Below are 19,471 nucleotides of genomic sequence, written 5' to 3'. Positions count from 1 at the left end.
GCCAACTCTGAAGCTCTGCACCTAGTAAAAATTTAATATAATAAAACAAATTGAAAACTGCAACATTATTTTAACCATTCACAATTAAAGTGGAAAAATTATAAGGCAGCCATTCATGGAATGATTTTGTGTACAAATGGTTTGAAAAAAGAGACATTAAAATTACAGTTCCATACAAGGAGTCAGGTAAACAGCAATGACCACGCAATGTTCTTCCCTGGAAAGCCAAGGCTGCTAAGAGATTTAATAAAAAGAAAATTAGAAATAAAAGGGTTGTTTGTTTTGTTGTTTTTTAAATTTGAGGTGAACAGAAATCTGAAACTCAAACTTCCCCACCACACCACTCCTCCTCCTCCCACCCCAAAAGAACACACTTCCTCCTCTCCCTCCCAAGTCCCACATAAAGCAGCACAGAACAGGACAGGAGCAGCAGCAGCCTTTATTCCACAGCATCTCTCTGTTACTCTGCCAAGAGCTGGTACCGCACAGACACATCTGCTACTCTCAAAAGCTCCTTGAAGGCTCTGAACTTTTCCCAAATAAACAGTATTCCTGGGTCTCCTGGATGCCATACTTTTACACAATCCACCTAGAGATGGCTCTCTGAAACCAGAAGTCAGCAGCGGGTTTTTGTGTTTAACACCTGCCCATCTGAAATTACAGGGAACAATTATCGAAACCTCCTGTCTCGGTGTGGCAGATCTACCTTCCTCACACAAGTTAATGCCAGAGCAGCTTCTGCATCTGCCACCAGGTGCTGAAAACAAAAAGATTTTTTTTTTTTTAAACACAAGGAATAATAGAAGAATTAGAGCAGTAGGGAAAGTACCTGAACACACTGGGACGAAGAGAAACACAGCTTTAGTCCAATTCCTACTGCCAATTAAGAAGTCATTAACTGGGGAAAAAAAAGTGATGAGAAGATTATAGGTTTCCTAGAGGGATTTACAGAAGAAAGAAAGGAAATGCCTGGCACTTCGTTAAAGTGCTACCTGCTATTCCTACTGCCACCTACCTCACAGCAGAAACACGGGCAGAGATGGCTATTACAGGGAGAGTAAAGAGGAATTTGCTTGCAGCAAGGTCCCCTGAGGAGCAGAAAATTACACCAGATGGCCTTGACTACACGCAGTGCTTGGATTTATTGTGACAGATGGGAGATAGGTAAGAAAAGGGATATGATAAAACGTGATATTTTATTTACCTCATTAAAATACTCTGCTTCTAGAGAATAATCCTCCACGTGGACCTAATGATTTGAAAAGGTTTGGTCATTTAAGATTTTGTATCCTCCCTATGACATATCCAGAATCTTCCTTAGTCATTGCAATTTCAGCTACGTAACTGAAAATAACAGTTCAACACAGAGATAACAGAGGCAGCGAAAAGGAAACACTACTTCCAAATAGATAAGAAGAACTTTCACAGAAGTCTTATATCACATAATTGAGTGCCAAAGCGAAAGCTACGTTTTATCAGGCTTTTTTTTTGCACCAATTTCAAATTGTCAATGTTTTGACTTTATATATCCCTCACCTGCTGCTCTAACTTGGCCTCTATAGTTCATGAATGATTGAGTATTACCATTCCTGGTAGCTGCCCCATCAAAAGAAACACGGCCTAAGGGATGGGGAAAAACCAAAGATGACAAGACTTCTCACCAGTAGCACCTGTTATGATTAATATGCTAGAGGTTACACCAGCAGTGAAGCAAACGCTCATCCATATAAAAAAGTACTATCTGCACCCCCAAACTGCTGCAACTGTTGTGTACAAAATAAGGAAGGCTGAAGAGGAACAGTGTCAGGATACAAGTGTAACTAGCGGAGTCAGGGTTCCTGTGCAAATGGCAGATGATAAAATGTGGCTCTAGATAAATAAAAAAATAAAAGAGCATAGTACTTTTCTGCCACTGGGACTCCAGTCCAAATGTTTTCCACATACGGGCTGCTGGACCAGTATTTGAGAAACTCAAGTTTCTCCCAGAACACTGCAAGTTAGAACAGCTTCCCTACAGCCTGCGGCATGCCAGCATCATCCATCATGAATCAGCACTCACGTACATTCATCAGGCTTATTAAGGTTTGCTCTTTGGATCAGTTTTCAAGAATCAGACCTCACCCCTCAATATGAAAACTGTTTCAGGTCTGGTGGGAGAAGGACTCACCTTGCATACTTAGGCAGATAGCCTCCACTTTCAAAACTGCTGTTCTACAAAATGTAAGCATCTGTTGCTGCTCTAAGTTATTTCCTGCTTGCATTTTTTTTTTTTTTTTTTTTTTTTTTTTTTTTTTACAGATCTCACAAACTCTTCAGATTCTGGAAACAAAAGGAAGGGTTAAATCAAGGTAAAATAGTGACATTACGAAGGAAGAAGATAATTAAAGGGAAATCAGGAAGAACACCGGGAGCTCTGGTGTAAATACCCCTATATATCACTTGCACGCGTCAGTAACCTGTTCACTGAACCTTTTAACAGGTAACAACTAGTAAGTTACTAGTTGCATATGTATGTTGTAAAAACAGATTAAGGACGTGCAGCAGAGGATCTCATCTGCATCACTAATTTTGCAGTGGCTGTTCAAAACAGGATTAACTTTTGAAGCTCTAATGCCAAAGATGCTTGTTTAGGCCTGAAGTTCTATCTGAAAATAGTATCTTGTGGGAGAAGATCATTTCTAGTCATTTTTCAATGCTTTCAATGAACTTTTCAAGTTCACCTATTATATTGTAAAATACACAAATGAACAAGCACTCCTGGGGATCAATACTAGGTACGCTCCTGGGATACGCCTGCACTGTTACAAAGCCAACAGACGGAGCATCACTAGGCCGAGAGCCAGGCCATGCCCATTACTGGGCTATTAGACAAACAGGATGGTGACAAAAATGCAAAAGAAGTTAAAAGGCACAACGGCCTGCGTAGTATAAGCAATAAATGGCATGAAGAAAGACACGCTCATTCAAATTGAAACAATAAGCACTTCAGGAAAGATATTTCAGGCTTTGAAAATCCATTTAAAAAAAAAAAAATTTATTTGGCAATGTTAGCTTTAAAAACTGCAGAAAAAGTATAGCTCAAAAAGGGTACAGCATTAAAAATTTTCCCCTAAAGAAAGAATTTTATGTTGAGTCTGTGCACATCAAGCATTCCTGACTTTTCAATGCACTACAGTTATTAAAGTGTAATATAATTTGCATAAGAGAAAAGGTGCCTGACAAGAAAATGCTGTGGCTTGGAAAGGGATGGATCTTTTATCACCCATCTGCAGTGAGAGGCGTCAGCAGTTGGCCATAAGTCTTCAAGTAGATTCACCGAATCTAATGACTATCAGTAAAAGGTGAAAGCAGGATTCCCAAAGGAAAGGCGAAACGCCTAACAGGTCCACTGGAAACCCACCAGGTTTTTCTTGCTTGCTTGTTCTTTTGTTTGTTTGTTTGTTTAGAACTGCTTTAGAAACACTTTGTACTCTACCTGTAACATAAATATTTATCTATAGATCTTGTTATGTTAGCCTTAATACATTTTATTTAATGAGAAACACACACACCACTGATTTCAGTGGTTTAGACTCTTGAAAATGAGCTAGTAAAGTTCTCTGGTCCCTCAACAGGTGCTTCCATCAGATTTTTACTCCTCAGAGCCCAGAACACGTGGATTTCAAAGGACAACACAGATCTCTCTCAGGAGTAGCAGTAGTGTAATCACAGTTACAAATACCTAATTCCCGCTAACATTTTTGGTGCCTATGCTTTACTTGGTGGAAGACCATCTCCCAGTAAATACTGCCTGTTTAAAACTTATTAACAATTGCATAAATAATCAAAACGATACTCTCCTTGCTTCTATCCCTTAAATAATGGAATACACTGCAAAATTCATTTGCGCACTCTTAACCAGCTGATTTCCTACTCTAATCCTACGCTTTCTCTATAGCATTTCCTTCCTATCAATGACACCTCTGTCACAACAGCACTGTTGTCCAGAATTCTGAGCAGCCCGCGTTCGCAATACAATTAATGACAAACATTACAAGAACCGTTCACGTTGCCAAGACAACACGGAACCAATGGGGGAGAGCCCCCTTCTTCATTAGTAAGAAGACTTCAACCTCTCAAAAGGCAGCCATCCTTTGTTTTTGCTCTCAGCTTTGAAAGCTGAACTGCAGGATACTTTGGTGATTGCAATTTCATGATGAGTCGCTATGTTCTTCCCCACTCACCTTTCTCAAACTCCAAATTCCATCTTCCCTGAGAATAGGGCCAGAAGTAACAATTAAAATAGCAAATGTCTTCAGAAAAGTTACACAGAATTTATGTCCGGCTGCCAAAGTACATTTTGCTACACTAAAAATTTTCCCAGTATTCCTCATTTTGCAATCAAGGTTCCCTCTGAACTCCATAAAGTAGGTGGGATGGATGATGGATAAGACAGACAGTGATAAAGGGAGCAGCCGACATTTACTGCTCATGTCAGATCAAGGAGGAGAACGGTGAAATTCGCGCTCTTAGTGATGGTGTCCAATGGACAAAACTAGAGGAATAAGGCATCCTAAGACTAGGGCTGCCACCTCCAGACGGCTGAGTCCTTTTCCTCCAGTTGATTCAGGTTTGTGGCTATGAGCAATTCCTCCTACTTCTGGGAGGACGTGAACTGTGGCAACGTAAAGAAAAGTCCCAGCAGAAAAAAGCATAGCAACTCCGGTGGCATTGACTTCTGAAAGGGCTTCTTTGCTACTCTGTGAAATAGGAAAAAAGCACAAATAGCAAAAAATGGAGATGAGCAGAAGTTCTTCAATCAATAATAAAACAATTCTATAAAGGTCCAGACAAAGTAAGACTTCTATCAACTCTCGTTCTCTCACAGTGACAATAGTTTAGTATGTTGCTTAATGTCTTCCACCTCACATGGGGATAGTGACATTATAAAGCTGATGGGAGACAACGAATTACGAACCTTGTATGACATTCATTTCCCTTAACTCCACCACTAAGCTGTTTTGGGCAGGACAAACATCTCAGACCTACCTTGCTTAGCCCCAGGTATGTCACCATGGACATAACAGGTGCTGCCAACGCAAAGACCAGCAAGTGTTTTCTAATTCGATTCCGTTCCAGCCCAGCATGCATCAGGAAGGAAACCAGGCCAAAGGCAGCTGGTGCCTGCAAAGAACAGTTTTTAGTGGTAATACAATTCCTTCTTAAATTACCTGAAATACGCGATAAAGATTAAGTTGAAATATGACTTACTTCACTGGAATGCACAGATTTCAAAGAAATTCAGGGAAGGCACTTGTATGTTTCAGTTAACCCAGATAAACAGAATCCTATACAATACTCTGCCTTAAGAACACTACCTGATGGGAAGCCATGTTGTGCCTATCATTCAAGTAAATGACATTTCGTATTTTCATCAGCCTACAAACTATTTTATTTATTTGTGTTGCCATAAGACACAGAAAAATATTTGAAGGTCTCCATAGAAGAAGAAATGTGAATTAAAAAAACTGTGAATTAAGAAAATCCTGTCCATCTCAGCAAACTGCAGTCCTAGCCCTGTTTTATGACCCATCTTTTTTGGGGTAGCAACACATTTTAAGAGTTTCTAAAGAAGAAATTAATGAAATGATCTCCAACTGCAGACTCACAGATATGGATTGCTCTACTCATATTGTCAATTATTTCTTTGCAAAAAGAAGGGATAGAAACAAGAGTTGAGACTGTTCTCATGCTGATTCTAGAACGAGGACTGCAGTTATAGATGCGCAATGCTATTCTATTAGTGCAATGCTGGGAAAGGTACCAGAAGTAAAGATATTTGTGTAGTCATAAATGCTCAGGTGTTCATTCTGACTTGAGCGGTTGCTATAAACCCTAAATTTCCATTAACTTCTGTAATTTCTTTTTTTTTCCATCCTGATATTATGCATTCTTAGATTATTCTTTTTTTTTTTTTTTTTTAAATAAAGCTGAAGCAGAAAAATTCTACAATTTAACCTGGAAGGGAAAAGATTCCCAAAGAGAGAGAGCAAATGAACAGAGACTGAACAGCTCCTTTGGTTTGTTCATCATTCAGTTATATTTCTATTCCCACTGTGAAGCAAATACTTTTCTATCCCCCCCACTAACATCCAGTTTCTTATTCACAAGGTGCAGCTGTCCTGCTCATAGAGTTTACTGTATTTTTACTCACATAAAGACAATACAACTCCACCCTGACAGTACTACTCAAGACAAACTAAAATGTATTAGAGCTAGTTTTATGTGCAGAGTCTCTCCTTTTTTAAAAAAAAAAAACTTAAAGAAAGAAAATGAGGGGAAAAAGTGAGAAAGACGAGCATCAATCTGGATCAGAAGAAAAGAATCCAAAAAACGACCACAAAAGATATACTCTTCCAATATCACATATTTCTTGATAATCTTTTGGAGAAAAATTTTCTTTTAAAATTGTGCAACTGCAAAATTTAAGAAGTCAGTTAATTTGAACATTACAAATAAAAAATGAAAAATTATGTTTGGCATTAGCTGTGAAATAAGCTTCACATCAACATGTGACACTGTTATCACCACCTTTAAAGAGGTTTACATAAAGAATGGTTTATTGCATGAACATTGAACAGAAGATGTACTAAACCTGAATTTCCTAACATTTGGGACATACAATAATACAAAATTGTGCCTGCATAAACGTATGACTAACTACTGTAATATACGTATGCACTGCCATAAGTCATGTGCATCAGCACACTTATATAGCCAATCTTTGCATAAACATTAAGGAAAAAAGATCTTTCCATCTTCACTGCTTGCCTGTTATCATTAACAAAACGTTTCAAAGTTTTTCCTACAGAAGTGTCATGATTGATGTTGAAGCTACTACAGTAACACAAGTAATCAGAAGTTATTTTTTAGCCCTCCAATATTATGTAGTTTTGAAAGACTAACCCCACACACTGTGAAACCCTTCATAACATGAATATCCTTCCTATTTTTTTTTTTGAGAACAGAGGTAAAAAAGATGTGAACAGTGTAAAAAAAAAAGCTGTGTAACAGCATAAAAGTTTGTGTCCTTGAAAATACTAACATATAATCCTGTAGTCCACCATGCAGAACTTGTTTGAAAACACCTTTTATAACAACAAGATTCCTTAAAAAAAAAAAAAAAGAAAAAGAAAAACCCATCCCTCCCCACCAAAAATACTAGCTAAAAGAACACCAAAACACCTTGTTTCATAAAAAGTAAGGTGAAGCTGCTATATTTCTTAATGAGCTGTTCTTCTGTCCCTGCATTTGGGAGACTCCTCCCAACGACTGCAGATAAATTAGGCAGTAAGAAGTCTGAATTTCTTCTCATTTGCACCTCATTCAGACTTACATCCATCATTTACTATTCTGTCATACATCATACCAGTGCTTTTTGGTCCCTGCTAACCTGTTCATTTCAATGGGATAACACTTCCAGATTACACCATCAAGGAAATTTAAGATCTTTAGTAATGTCTGTATGCTTTAACAGTCTTTTAATGAATAAAGAACAGATTTTCGGTTGTTGACTTACCTTGTGCAACATAATTGCAACAAACACTATCAACTGGACACTAGTTTGAGAAGTAGAAGCTGCTGCACCCAACGCAACACCATCGGCTGAAAGAGAAGTAAAAGTTCCTGGATTATTCCTCCACATAAATTTCAGCTGCCCCCCCATAATGGCTGGGATCACAAAACATTCGAGAAGTCCTGTTACTCAAAATACTATTAAATAAACCAGCCCAACACATAATTCATTCCCCTTTGTTTCTTCAGGTAAAACAATTTGAGGATTTCAGACAACCCACAACAGGAGCTGTATCACTTTCCCCAAGACCATAAAAATTATAATGAGAATGTATACAGCACTGACTAAGTCTGACAAATTATAATCAGGTAACAAGATTACTAATTTTAGTTTTCTGTTGTAGAAATGCTGTCTGTATAAATTTTAAAAAGCTGCTTTAGATTCTTAACATTAAAAGAACTTTAATTACTACTCTTTAAACGACTGTTTAAATAATTTTAGTACCATTTAACAATTTTATTGTCTAAATGAAATAGGAAATAGATACCGTATTAATCCGTACTATATAGACACTTTGTTTAGTGAAATACCTTTTGATCAAAATTAAGACATTTACACAGTAGCTGTCAGCAGAAGAGATTAAAGGCACCATATTTACACTATGGATATATAATAAAGGATTACAACAGGAACATGGGCTGACTGCAATACATGCTTCATTTTTTCAATCCCTGCAAGTCAACATAAATGTTTCAGTCAAACCTTTAAGCTCCACCCTAAAATTTCCTTTTTCCACATGATATTTTTTTTTTTTTTTAAAAACACATCTCTACTGACAAGAAACCCAAAGGTGTTTCATACTATGTATCAAATGTGTAAGCATGTATTGAAATTCTGCAGCTACAGCAGCCAGCAAAGGACAGGCAGAAAGCGTCACACAATTTTTAGATTGGAAAAATAAAGAAGGGAAAACACAGCACTCAAAATTCTCTGAAACATTCTGAGTACTGGAGTATGTTTTCTTAGCCACTTCTGGTAAAAAGCCTTAGTTCTTTCCCCTCTTTTTTTGTTTATAAAAAAGCCACCTTCAAAACCAAAATGCAAGTGTTTCTATCGCACCTAGGGACACGCCACAGAGCAACAGAAGCCCTCAAGTTCTAACAAGAGGTCCCTCATTACCTGCAGCATGGACCACTAATCCCAGTGTTGTGGTGATCTTGGAGTTGCCCGATCTAGCAGCTTCTGGATCTGAAATGGTCATAAGGCAGGCAAACATAATGAGAACAAATACACAAATTACGCTGGAAGAAAAATTGTAAGTACCACTGCACATCACTTACCTGTGATAAGCGGTTCAGGCAGCTATACTCAAAACTAACAGCTCTTGTATTTCTGCATTAAATTTATTATAAAATAGTTTGACACTTAACACCTTCAAATCGCCCTAAGTTCCATCAACAAGTAACAGAATCATAGACTATTCTTTGCAACTTACAGGATCACTGATACAGGCAGTGCTGGCTGTTTTTCTTAAGCTCCTGAAACCAAACCTTGAAGTTCTTTGCTACCAAGGGGAAGAAAATCTAGCTTTCAGATCCCGAACTCGAGTTACACCAACGGTCAGGATGCTTCCCCCTCCCCACCCCCCAGCCCAGTTTTCCTTCAGGTGAAAAATCTGCGACAGTCCCTGTTGAACTGATTCTCTGGGAATTCCCAGTAAGCAATAAATTCTACTTCTTGTGGGGGCAGTTGCAAAGATTTCAGTAGTTTTCCTGACCCAGTGTTTTGACTGCAGCTGTTTGACAACTACTCTGAGGATGCTTTCATGTTAAATAATTATACAGACCAGCCCATATTTCCACTGTTATTGCAAGCAGCAGTGAAAGTGATACGAGGAAGCTGCACTGTTTATCACAGTGATAAGTCCTATGCAAATATAGGAGCATATTATTCAACTGTTTTATTCCAGAATAGTTCAACAGGAGTTATTTAATTATACTGCAAGCATGCTTACACAGCTATTTTAACAAGTCTGCACTGCTGCCAGAAGAGAAAAATAGTGTTCCTTTTCTCCTGCCTGTCCCCTTCCTGCAGTCTCACATCACGGAAGTGAGCTGGCTAAATAAATTAACGTACTCTCTTCCAACAGATTGGTCTTCTGAATCAAGGAGAACCTATGTGAGCAATTGCACGGGATGACTGTGCTGGTATACTCATGTCAGAACAGGAGATCAGTCACAAAACACGTTTTCTCAAGTTCTTCAACTGCATTGATTGATCAGAACTAGAATTCAAAGGGACGGTCGCATTTAAGTTCGTACCTCCTTCCAGCCTACAGAATTTTTCTAGTTTAGAGAAAGTAAAATCTAGTTACATGGAAAAGGAAAAACTACCAGGCACTGGTTCAAATGAGAAATATTTTTCTTCAGTAGCTTTAGGAAACACTACAAAAACATTACTACATCTCCTGTGATAGGGGTAAAAACAAGACAAAGCTTTCCTTAATAACCGATTTCATACTGTGCATCTCTTAACACAGACCACAGCCAATTTTGCCCTATTTGTTCTAAATAGAGACATGGAAAAGGGTCATAATCTGTACAAGCCACTGATTTTCCTGGCAGTGGCTCACCCACGTCCCTTTGTCATCCTTACTAGCAAGGTTTTCCTTGAAAATCCAAGGAAGTGAGCTACCATGCCTGTGGCTCCACTTATGCTTCTGAAACGGCGTGAAATGACACACAGCCCCTGAACTTGCCTCATAACTGTCCCATCACACTGACCCCATACAAGCATTTGTGCAGCTGCACCATGAACTGCTAAGGATGCAAACAAAACATTTCCCCCCCAGCTCCTTCTTTGCTGTGGTGTGTGTGTTCCTTAATTTTGGAGGGGCAAATTCTACTAACAGAAGAGACTACGTGGGGAAAAAATGAGCAGCCCGAGGCAATAAATGCCTTTCTCAATGACAAAATACCTTTGGTGCATTTTAAGCTAGAGTCTGGATGTGAAGCTGCAGCAAGAAACAAGGGCAACTGTGGGCATTTTGAGAATCTTGCAACAAGTTGAGAAATCTTTGGACTTCGCAGGAAGCATTTTCAAGTGAGGCTGTAGACTAATACAGGAGCTCAGCCGTGCAGTTACAGTAAGGACCAGAGCTTAAACGTAGTTCTTTCTGCAGTCTTACTTGTGATAATTTTTTGGTTTTTGCAAATTTTAGCTACATGTATGACAATTAAGTAGGAAAAATAATGATGGTAAGACTAACCTGACGTTTTGGGGAAAGCCAAAGAAACCCCCTATAGGCGATACTGTAAACCAGACAATAACTCAAGTGTCAAGTCACCCTCCACCACCACACTACACGTGCCTGCAGTTATTTCACATTAATGAAGCAAGCTCTCAAATTATGCTGGATTCCAAGACAGGTTTCCAGCACAAACATTTCACACAGATCCTGCTTTATGTTTGTACAGCACCTACTGAAATTCTGGACGTGACTGGTCAAATTAAATCCCGATAGCATTGAAAAAAGTCACACCTTGCTAATTAGAACTAATTAGCAAGACTAACTGAATGTCTCTTTACTTACCATCTGTAGAGTGCACATGAGAGCTGCCTATCTGGTCAACCAGAAGCATGAAGACAAAGCCAAGGACAAGAGAAACACCAATGTAGGCGTGCAACCTGGAATGGTCGTGGCCATACTCATGTACAACCGGGATTTCTGCGACCTTCTCAGACTCCACCACGTGCTGCATCTCGCTCACCGGGTGATGCTTCCCTGCGGCAGCCAAACAAACAGATTACGAGACAGTGGACAAAACATGGCGTGGTCACTTTTCTCAAAACATTCCTCATACATTCTTAGACAACACACAGAAATCATTGTTTAAAGTTTTTACTTAGCCCCGTTTCCTAGGATAGCACACATTTCATAGAATCATACAATGCTTTGGGTTGAAAGGGACCTTAAAGATCACCTAACTCCAACCCCCTGCCATGGGCAGGGACACCTCCCACCAGCCCACGTTGCTCCAAGCCCCATCCAGCCTGGCCTTGAACACCTCCAGGGATGGGGCATCCACAGCTTCTCTGAGCAGCCTGCTCCAGTGCCTCACTGCCCTCCTAGCAAAGAATCTCTTTCAAATACCCAATCTGTATCTACCCTCTTTTAGTTTAAAATCATTATTCCTTGTCCTATCACTACACCCCTGGTAAGAGTTCCTCTCCTGCTTTCTTGTAGGCCCCAGACATTTGTCTGGTTTAACAAAGTTAAACCAGTTTCCAGCTAATAAGTGAAGAATCTTATCAGAAGAATCTTAAGTGAAAAATTTGCTGTTGGCAGAAGGAAGGCCTAGACATAAAGAAATACACTGTTAGAAAGGTACAAGCAAAGATCAGGAATAAGAAACAGCACTGATTAAGCAAGTTTCCATCAGAAATTCTCACTTGCATCAGAAATTTCCATCAGTTTCCATCAGAAATTCTGAAGTCTTCACCGTAAAAAATGTTACTGATTTTAGTTTAATTTTAATCTCATTTAAGGGTAAAAAGGACTAACAGGATTAGCATACAGTACTTAAGAAAGTAGAATATTAACTAGATTGTTTCACTAGTCTAAAAGCAACCAATGTTTTCTCAGTATGAGAACAGGCACAGGCTTGGAAGGAATTATCATTCAGCTCTGGAAAGCTTTCTGACTTCCGAAGAGCCAATTTGTTGTGCCTGAATCAAGGTAAGGATGTAACAAATTTAGACAAGAATAATCACTACACTTCAATGCAAAATCTGTCTGCATTTTTAAGGTTTACTCTAGATATGCTGCTACCTAAAAAAATAGTATAATATCAATCACCCTTTTTAAAAAAAAACGGCAACAAACAAAATGGAGCACAGCACATTACTCCTTTTCTAACATCTGCGGTATAAGTGACAAAAGCAAAACTGTCATTTTTGAGAGGTTTTTGGTTGGCAACTTCTGAAGTTTTAGACACCAACAGTAAAAACGTGACTGATTCAACTCGTCTTTATGCTGGGAGTATTCACACGTTCTTGGATTTGCCTCAGTCGTACCACCCTCCTGCACAAGATGTTGGCACCACGCCATTACTACAGACAAAGAGCATTAGAATAGGCTGGCTGATCGAAAGACTTCACACACCTCACTTTGCTGCACAAGATCAACCAATAAATCAATTTGGACCAAACAATATTGTTGCCATCTCTATAAAAAAGATAACATTGCTTCAGATTATTTCAAGATGCTAGACGTTGTGGGTAATTCACAGCAACCGCAGTCAGGCAGTTTCACCAGTTAAAGCAAAGGACCACAGTCACCAAGGAATTTTATGTATTGGTAATACTTGGTTTCACTACGTACATACGTGCATAAATAGGTTTAGGAGCAAATACTAATCTGAATCATGGCATGCTGTTTGCTCTCACTGCAGCCTAAAAGGTCAAAAAATGAGCAGTTATTTATTCTGCAGCCTGGGGGAAAATACAGAGCGGTAAGTGACTTTTGTAACAATGGCAAACTCTTGTTCTGATAACAGGCAACCAGAGTTAAATTACACTTGGAACTGGGCAAACACAGCCCATATATGTACATACATGTGTGTGTAAACCATATACAGCCTTAAGCCTCGGCGTTCCCTTCAGCACCTTTCTAGACTTAGTGACGTAAATGGGTGCAGTTGCAAGAGCTGTACTGAAAGCCGATAAGTTCTAAGAATCTTAAGCTTAACTTTGAATATCCTACTTCTCTAAGAAAGGTATCACAAGTATTTTTGTAGGTAAAGCCGTAACATCTGTGATTTTTGCCTCTCTGCAATATAAAAATAAATAAAATCTCGTTCTCTCTTGCACCTACAAGAAATGAAAACAATGACTTAGGATTTGATTAGCAAGTGCAATGTGTTGGGCAAAATTAAAATACAAAGAAGACTACAGAAAGCAGAATTATCTGGAAGAGATCATTCTCTTAGTGTCACTTACACATTTCCTTACAGACAGAATCACTTCACTCATAATACTGTGAGCTCGGAATTGAGCCTGAAGTCATTCACAGGAAAAAAAAAAATCTTTTTTACTAGGTAAATACTTCTGACATTTCCCCTGATAATATAATATAAAAAATATAGATTAACAGCTCTAAACATCTGGATGTAGATATTATACGTGAACAGTACACCACATTTAGTGAAAAACATGCAAATATTCACAGTAATTGTATTTACTGCTATCCATATCATTAGAAGAAAATTTATTCTACTTTGAATTAAAGTGGAATGCAGAGCAAACCCACAACTACAGCTCATTAGAGACATCCTACATTAGAGTGCACAAATTACAGTACAGTATAAAAGCATAATCAGAGGTTCTTTTACTTCTTGATAATGGATGATTTTATAGATTTGAAGTAAACAGAAGATAATAAGTGAAACAACATAAATTTAGTGGAAACTAAAGCACAATAGATGAAAGCATACTCCTAAAAAGAAATGTAAAAGGTTGTTGAAATAAGAAAAATGCAATAGCACACAGAAACCAGAGTATTACAATTATCTGTCGATTACAGATTAGGAACAATGGGACATCAGACAATTGCTGATTTTTCTAGTCTCAACTTCATAGGCCTTACTCCTGTGACTGTTAAGTTGTTGCTGTTTACCACTGTCTGTATGATACTTCCCAGCGTGCTCAGAATCAGAAAGTTGTCAGAAGGTAACGTGATAGCACGTCACGCCAAAATAAAGCAAGATTCAAAGGGCACTCCAGACAAAGGTAACGGGCCCCAACTATTCAAAATAAGGTCATAACCTCAAACTGAGGATTTTCCAAGACTTCTGGGTACAAGATGTGCTTATACCACCCAAGACAGAAATGTCTCCTACTCTGCAAATTAGCCCCACGTAACCACGATTTTCAGTCAGGTGCCTTAAGGTATCTTGGTTCCAGCTTCAGACCATTTTAACTGGCTTGCAACAGCCCCCCAGCTTGCTGCGGGCAGGAACAGCAGCTGCCATCCAGTGTTCTTTCTCCACACTTGTGAGAACCTATCCATACTTCTGTAAGTTCTTCAGTTTCAAAAGAGAAAACTCTTACATGGCACGTACACATAGCATAACACGTACACATAAAGCACTTCCAGCAATTGCTGAAACGAGAAGCGATCTACATTACGAAATGCAACAGCAAATAGTCGATGAGTCCATTCTCACCCAAAGACATCCCTACACCTCATCAGAGGTTCCAGTGAAAGTTAAACTTTAACTCTCCCCACAATAAGAAACATTACACATGACCCAGCATAACGGGCTATGGCTCCACGAGCAGTCTGTTACACTGGACCCACAAGCGACCGGATCGCTCGGCAAGAATCACCTGATCCCCAGCCTGATCACACTCCTCTCCCAAACCACCAGAAACGTGCAGTATCTTATCTACGGCAGTTCTGTATTTGTACGTGGGCTTTGTGTCATACTGTGAAAGCCCCTGCCAATCTTATCTTAAAAGCCCTACAAACAGGCCCCACTAAATAATAAATCATGGCCTAGGTTATCTTGAACATGGCTATCTACATAGTTTTGGTTCTTACCCTCCAAAATGTCTTCATAAAGTGCATGTACTCCTTCGGGCACAATGACGGCCAAGGCAGTTCCGCACAGCAGCCCGGCGCCCAGAACAGTCACCAACTTTAATCTCTCCTGCAAGCAAGCACAAAACAAGTATCACCTTTACGAAGGAAAATGCTTCCCTTACTCTCCCTCATTAACAGAGGTTAAATGGGGGATGGGGAAGAAGTGGAGTGGAAAAGAGAGAACGACCCACGAAATCTCTTGCTGATTAATACTCAGGAGACCTGGTTGCATAGTCCTATATTTCTAACTTGCTGAAATGTGAACGTACTCAGTGTCCAATACAAACAACTGAAATAGGAAATGAAAGTTGGAGACAACCCATTAGACTAGCAACATCAGAGAAGTGGAGTGGTGCATACTTGAGAACAGCAAGGATTGTCATAATTGACACTAATGTTTTTTGGGGGCTAATTTGCGCCCAAGACCTCAAATTGCAAAGCCTGCAGAGACCAAGGATCACGGAGACTATGTCTGAATTGGAGCATGTTCACAATTCTACGTTTTATCTCTACTCTGGGTTTGCTATCAAATACCCTTCCCACTAGAAACCTACTTAAACCTGCAAGTTCCCTAATGCCTCTCCTAGGTACAGCACAACACAGGATAAATGACCCGTTCCTGAAAAAGTCAGGCTAAGTAACAAAGGAAGATATATAAATAAAGTAAATTGCCAGATAAAAGAAAGAAAAATGAGAGAGACAAAAATATAAACGCCTCTAAAAATGCAAATACGTTGGTCAAATAAGAGTACAAACCACAAAGTCAGCTATATTTATATAACAGAAAAAGGCTAAGAAAAGTTTTAGGACCGCAGAAAAAATAAAAGGAAGATTTTAGAGCAAAAAAGCTCTACCTTCACCTACAAGTTTAGAGAGACACAACAAACCAAGTTAAGCTGTTATAAGATTGCTATAGGAGATGAACTACGTTTCAGTCTCTAAAACAACCCTTGCACAAAAGTCTGTCCTAAAACTGACATATTTTAATGGCATTGTATTTAATAGGGTATCACTGAAGAAGAGAGTTTATTTTTTAAAAAAACACAGTTGTGAATAAAAAATAGTTAAAGAGAAGTGTACTTTTGTGTATTTGAAAGATCTGATGATGTGTTCCATGTATTCAAAAAGGCATCAAATGAAGTTTTATGCAGCAAGTATAACACAGAATTACAAACCACAGCCATCCCTTGTCCCCACTGCAAAGAGAGCTTTTAAAATACATGCCAGTTGGTTGGTTTTGCAAATTTGTAATTAAATCTTTACGAAAATTACATAAACTTAATGCTTTTAAAGTACAGTAAACAAAAGTAGTTTAGTTTATACTCCAGGAAAAGTTTCTACATGCTTAAAAAAATACCACAATGGGTAGGTAGACATTTGACACCATAAGTAACGACTGTTTTCCTAGTTATATTCTAATTTTGGACCAAACAAAACCAAAAAGCCAGGGATGCTGCCCCTCTCTCAACTGCGGTACTGTTTGACTGAATTCTGTTTTACCAATATAAGAACAGTTCATTATACTTTTTGCTTCCCTGTGACCACAACACTGACAGGCTAGAGTCAAAGTCACGTGCTGAAAATGCAATTATATAGGCATCGTCTGCTAGACTTCAAAATATGACAACTTGCAGAGGTCACTCCTGAGCTAGTCTGTAACACAGTGCATACAGTAACCACGCAAAACTGGATCCTCGTAACAACTGGGTATCACCTGTTTTGTGGCAGAGCCATCACCTTCCACGCACAAGAGGACTGCGTGCCACCAAATAGCAACGTTAGCTACCAGAGCCCTGGAGACAAAGGTCTGTGCTCAAACATTGTGAAACCACTCGTAGCACAGACACGTCGTGCCACCTGCCCTCTCACACGCCGCAAGGACAGGCACCGCTTATCTCGCCTGCACAGGTGATGTTGGCATAGAAGAAATAGGAGGCTCTTGACAGCACAACGGGCTTTCTGAAAGCAAGCCACGTGGGACCATAGGGAAACAATTACAGCATCACCAGGGAAAATGTGAGTACTAATATGCAAGAGATGTAAAGTTTCCATCAACATGCATGGTACGGTTGCATGTATGACAATTACAGTTGATAAATCATTAAACAGTGGCAATCTAGATGAAAAGATTATCTTCCACACCCACTGTTCCCAAAGTAGCTTTGCCAAAATATGATGTTTCAGAATGAAAACAAAATGGTTTTACACTGCAGCACTATATTCTCTCTTACGCTGTGTGTGTGTGTGTTTGCCAAAAAACATCTCAAGTACTACTTCAAATACAGAGTACTGCTTGAATTTGGACATCTGTGAATTTTAAAAATGCATGAAAATAATAAACACTAACAAGTTACTATTTCAAGAGAAGTCTGCATTTCTTTTTCAATATGAAATACTTCAAAACGGTGAATACAGCTACCTAATAACTGCAGCTTATCCAGACAGGCATCCAGGAAATCAAACTATTTCGGTTCCAAAACCCACTTGTGTGTCTCTTCTTAAGAGCAGCAGCAGAGTAAATGCTGTTAAAAAATGTACAGGGAAAAACCTAAATTCCTCAAAACACCGAGCTGTTCCACAGCTCAGTTATTTCTTCGTTTAAATCTTCACGTCATTGAAGCTCTTACTTGGACCTAGCAAAAAGTAAACAGTCCCATTCCAGTCAACACTGTGAGTCTTTATTACCCAAGGAAAAGATTCAAACTACCTGAACAACTTTTTTTTTTGTTTTGAGCATTTAGGCTACAACTTCAGAGAGCCTCAAGTACTGGTAGAGTGTGGTTTCTGGCCCAAGGTCAGTCTTCTAGAGTACTTCATGTAAATCGGGATTAAACTGAAAATGTGCATCTGCCTGCAGAAATAAAGCAAAGAGCTGTTCATCTGTATCTTTTTACCACTAATGTTTAGCTATACCAGGCTTTATTGGAGCTTCAGACTTTCAAGAATATTCAAGTGTAATTAAAAGAATAGAAACAAATATGAAATCAAAACAAACATCAGGTCCACAATTAAACTCATCTGAAGAAATGCATTAATTAATGAATAATTTTATTGTTCTCCATCATCTGGATTTATTATGTACAGCATTAATTTGCTTTCTACTTAACCATGATAAGTACCCAGGGGGAGGAGGCATTTTTCTCTATTACCACCTATGAAGCTTTTTGCAAACCACATAACGCACAGCCCAAACAGCCATTTCGATTTTAAATTACCCATGTAGCAGGGGGCCTAAGCAACCGTTTTAAATAAAGCGATTGTAACTTCTCATCAGACACTTCCAGGACCGGTGTTCGCACATAAATCATTTCCACAGATACAGTTCTGTTGTTAAACCAGCAAAGCAGACAGATCCTTAAAGCAGCAAGTTTACGGCAAGTGTAAAATCGAATCGAGGATTTCCGAGAGTTGATGAGCCCACGATAAACTCGTTTGTACACGTGTGTGCTGCTGGTAAAGCACTGCCTACGCAGAAGGCTGGCAAGTGTGTGACTGCTGTTGATGCCGAGTGCCACGTTTCTGGATTCCCACCGACCTGTATTCCGGCAGCTGCCGGGAGTCCCAAAACAGACACGGACTGCCTGATCCAACCATACAAACGGGTATAACCTACACAAACACGGGGCAAGAACACCACCTCCGAACAACACGAAACACAGCCGGAGGCAGCAGAACTGCGCACAGCCGCCCTCCTTTGAGGCGCGCAGTAGAAGTTAAGCCGGGACTCCAGGCATTTCTGACAGAAACTCGCAAGGAGCACCAAGCCCGGCTCCCGCCGCCCCTGCCCGCTACGCGCCTCAGCCTCTGCTCCGCCTGGGGCCGGAGCGCTCCGACGGGCTTCGGCTCCCTCACCCGGCCTCCGTGCGGGTTTCCAACGAGCACAAGCGCACCGCGCCTCGCGCTGCCCCCTCACCTCGGAGAAGTTGACGGCCAGGGGGATGATGCCCGCCACATAGCAGGCCACCAGCATGGCGAGGGACAGCAGGCAGATGGCAGGGAAGTCATCCATGGCGCCTGGCGGCGAGGTCCGGCGGCGAGCTGCCCGCCCCAGCCCCGCCTCACCTCGCCTCACCTCACCTCAGCCCGTGCGGACGCCCAGGGCCCAGGCGCGGCCCCGGCCCATGGCTGCCCCCTCAGCGGCTCCCCCTCAGCCGCCCCCTCACCGAGCGGCACCGCGGCGCTTCCCCTTCCGGGCCTTCCCGGCTCCAAGATGGCGGCCGCCCGCCACCCGGAGGCGGGAAAGCGCGGCTCCCTTATCAAAGATGGCGGCG

The 19,471-nt window shown here is 40.2% G+C and overlaps 1 protein-coding gene across 1 annotated transcript; it reads right to left on the bottom strand.

Moving 5' to 3' along the window:
• Positions 1–14: 14 nt before the first annotated feature.
• SLC39A9 (solute carrier family 39 member 9) lies at positions 15–19,406 on the bottom strand. The gene is made up of 7 exons (XM_048065227.2): positions 19,114–19,406; positions 15,159–15,267; positions 11,148–11,339; positions 8,735–8,803; positions 7,559–7,644; positions 5,029–5,163; positions 15–4,739 (listed from the first exon to the last, which is right to left on the bottom strand). The coding sequence occupies exons 1-7, from the start codon at positions 19,207–19,209 to the stop codon at positions 4,509–4,511; spliced, it is 918 nt and encodes a 305-aa protein (XP_047921184.1). The 5' UTR covers positions 19,210–19,406; the 3' UTR covers positions 15–4,508.
• Positions 19,407–19,471: the final 65 nt, after the last annotated feature.

Source organism: Anser cygnoides, chromosome 5, assembly GCF_040182565.1.
Source record: "Anser cygnoides isolate HZ-2024a breed goose chromosome 5, Taihu_goose_T2T_genome, whole genome shotgun sequence".
Taxonomy (NCBI): domain Eukaryota; kingdom Metazoa; phylum Chordata; class Aves; order Anseriformes; family Anatidae; genus Anser; species Anser cygnoides.
This window is presented reverse-complemented; position numbering and strand designations above follow the sequence as displayed.

Coding starts and splice junctions, on each gene's coding strand:
- SLC39A9 (XM_048065227.2), bottom strand. CDS start 19,209: ATGGATGACTTCCCTGCCATCTGCCTGCTGTCCCTCGCCATGCTGGTG. Junction 7,645..8,734: donor ATTAGTGGTCCATGCTGCAG/GTAATGAGGGAC, acceptor CTTCTCTTTCAG/CCGATGGTGTTGCGTTGGGT. Junction 4,740..5,028: donor CATACCTGGGGCTAAGCAAG/GTAGGTCTGAGA, acceptor CCTATTTCACAG/AGTAGCAAAGAAGCCCTTTC.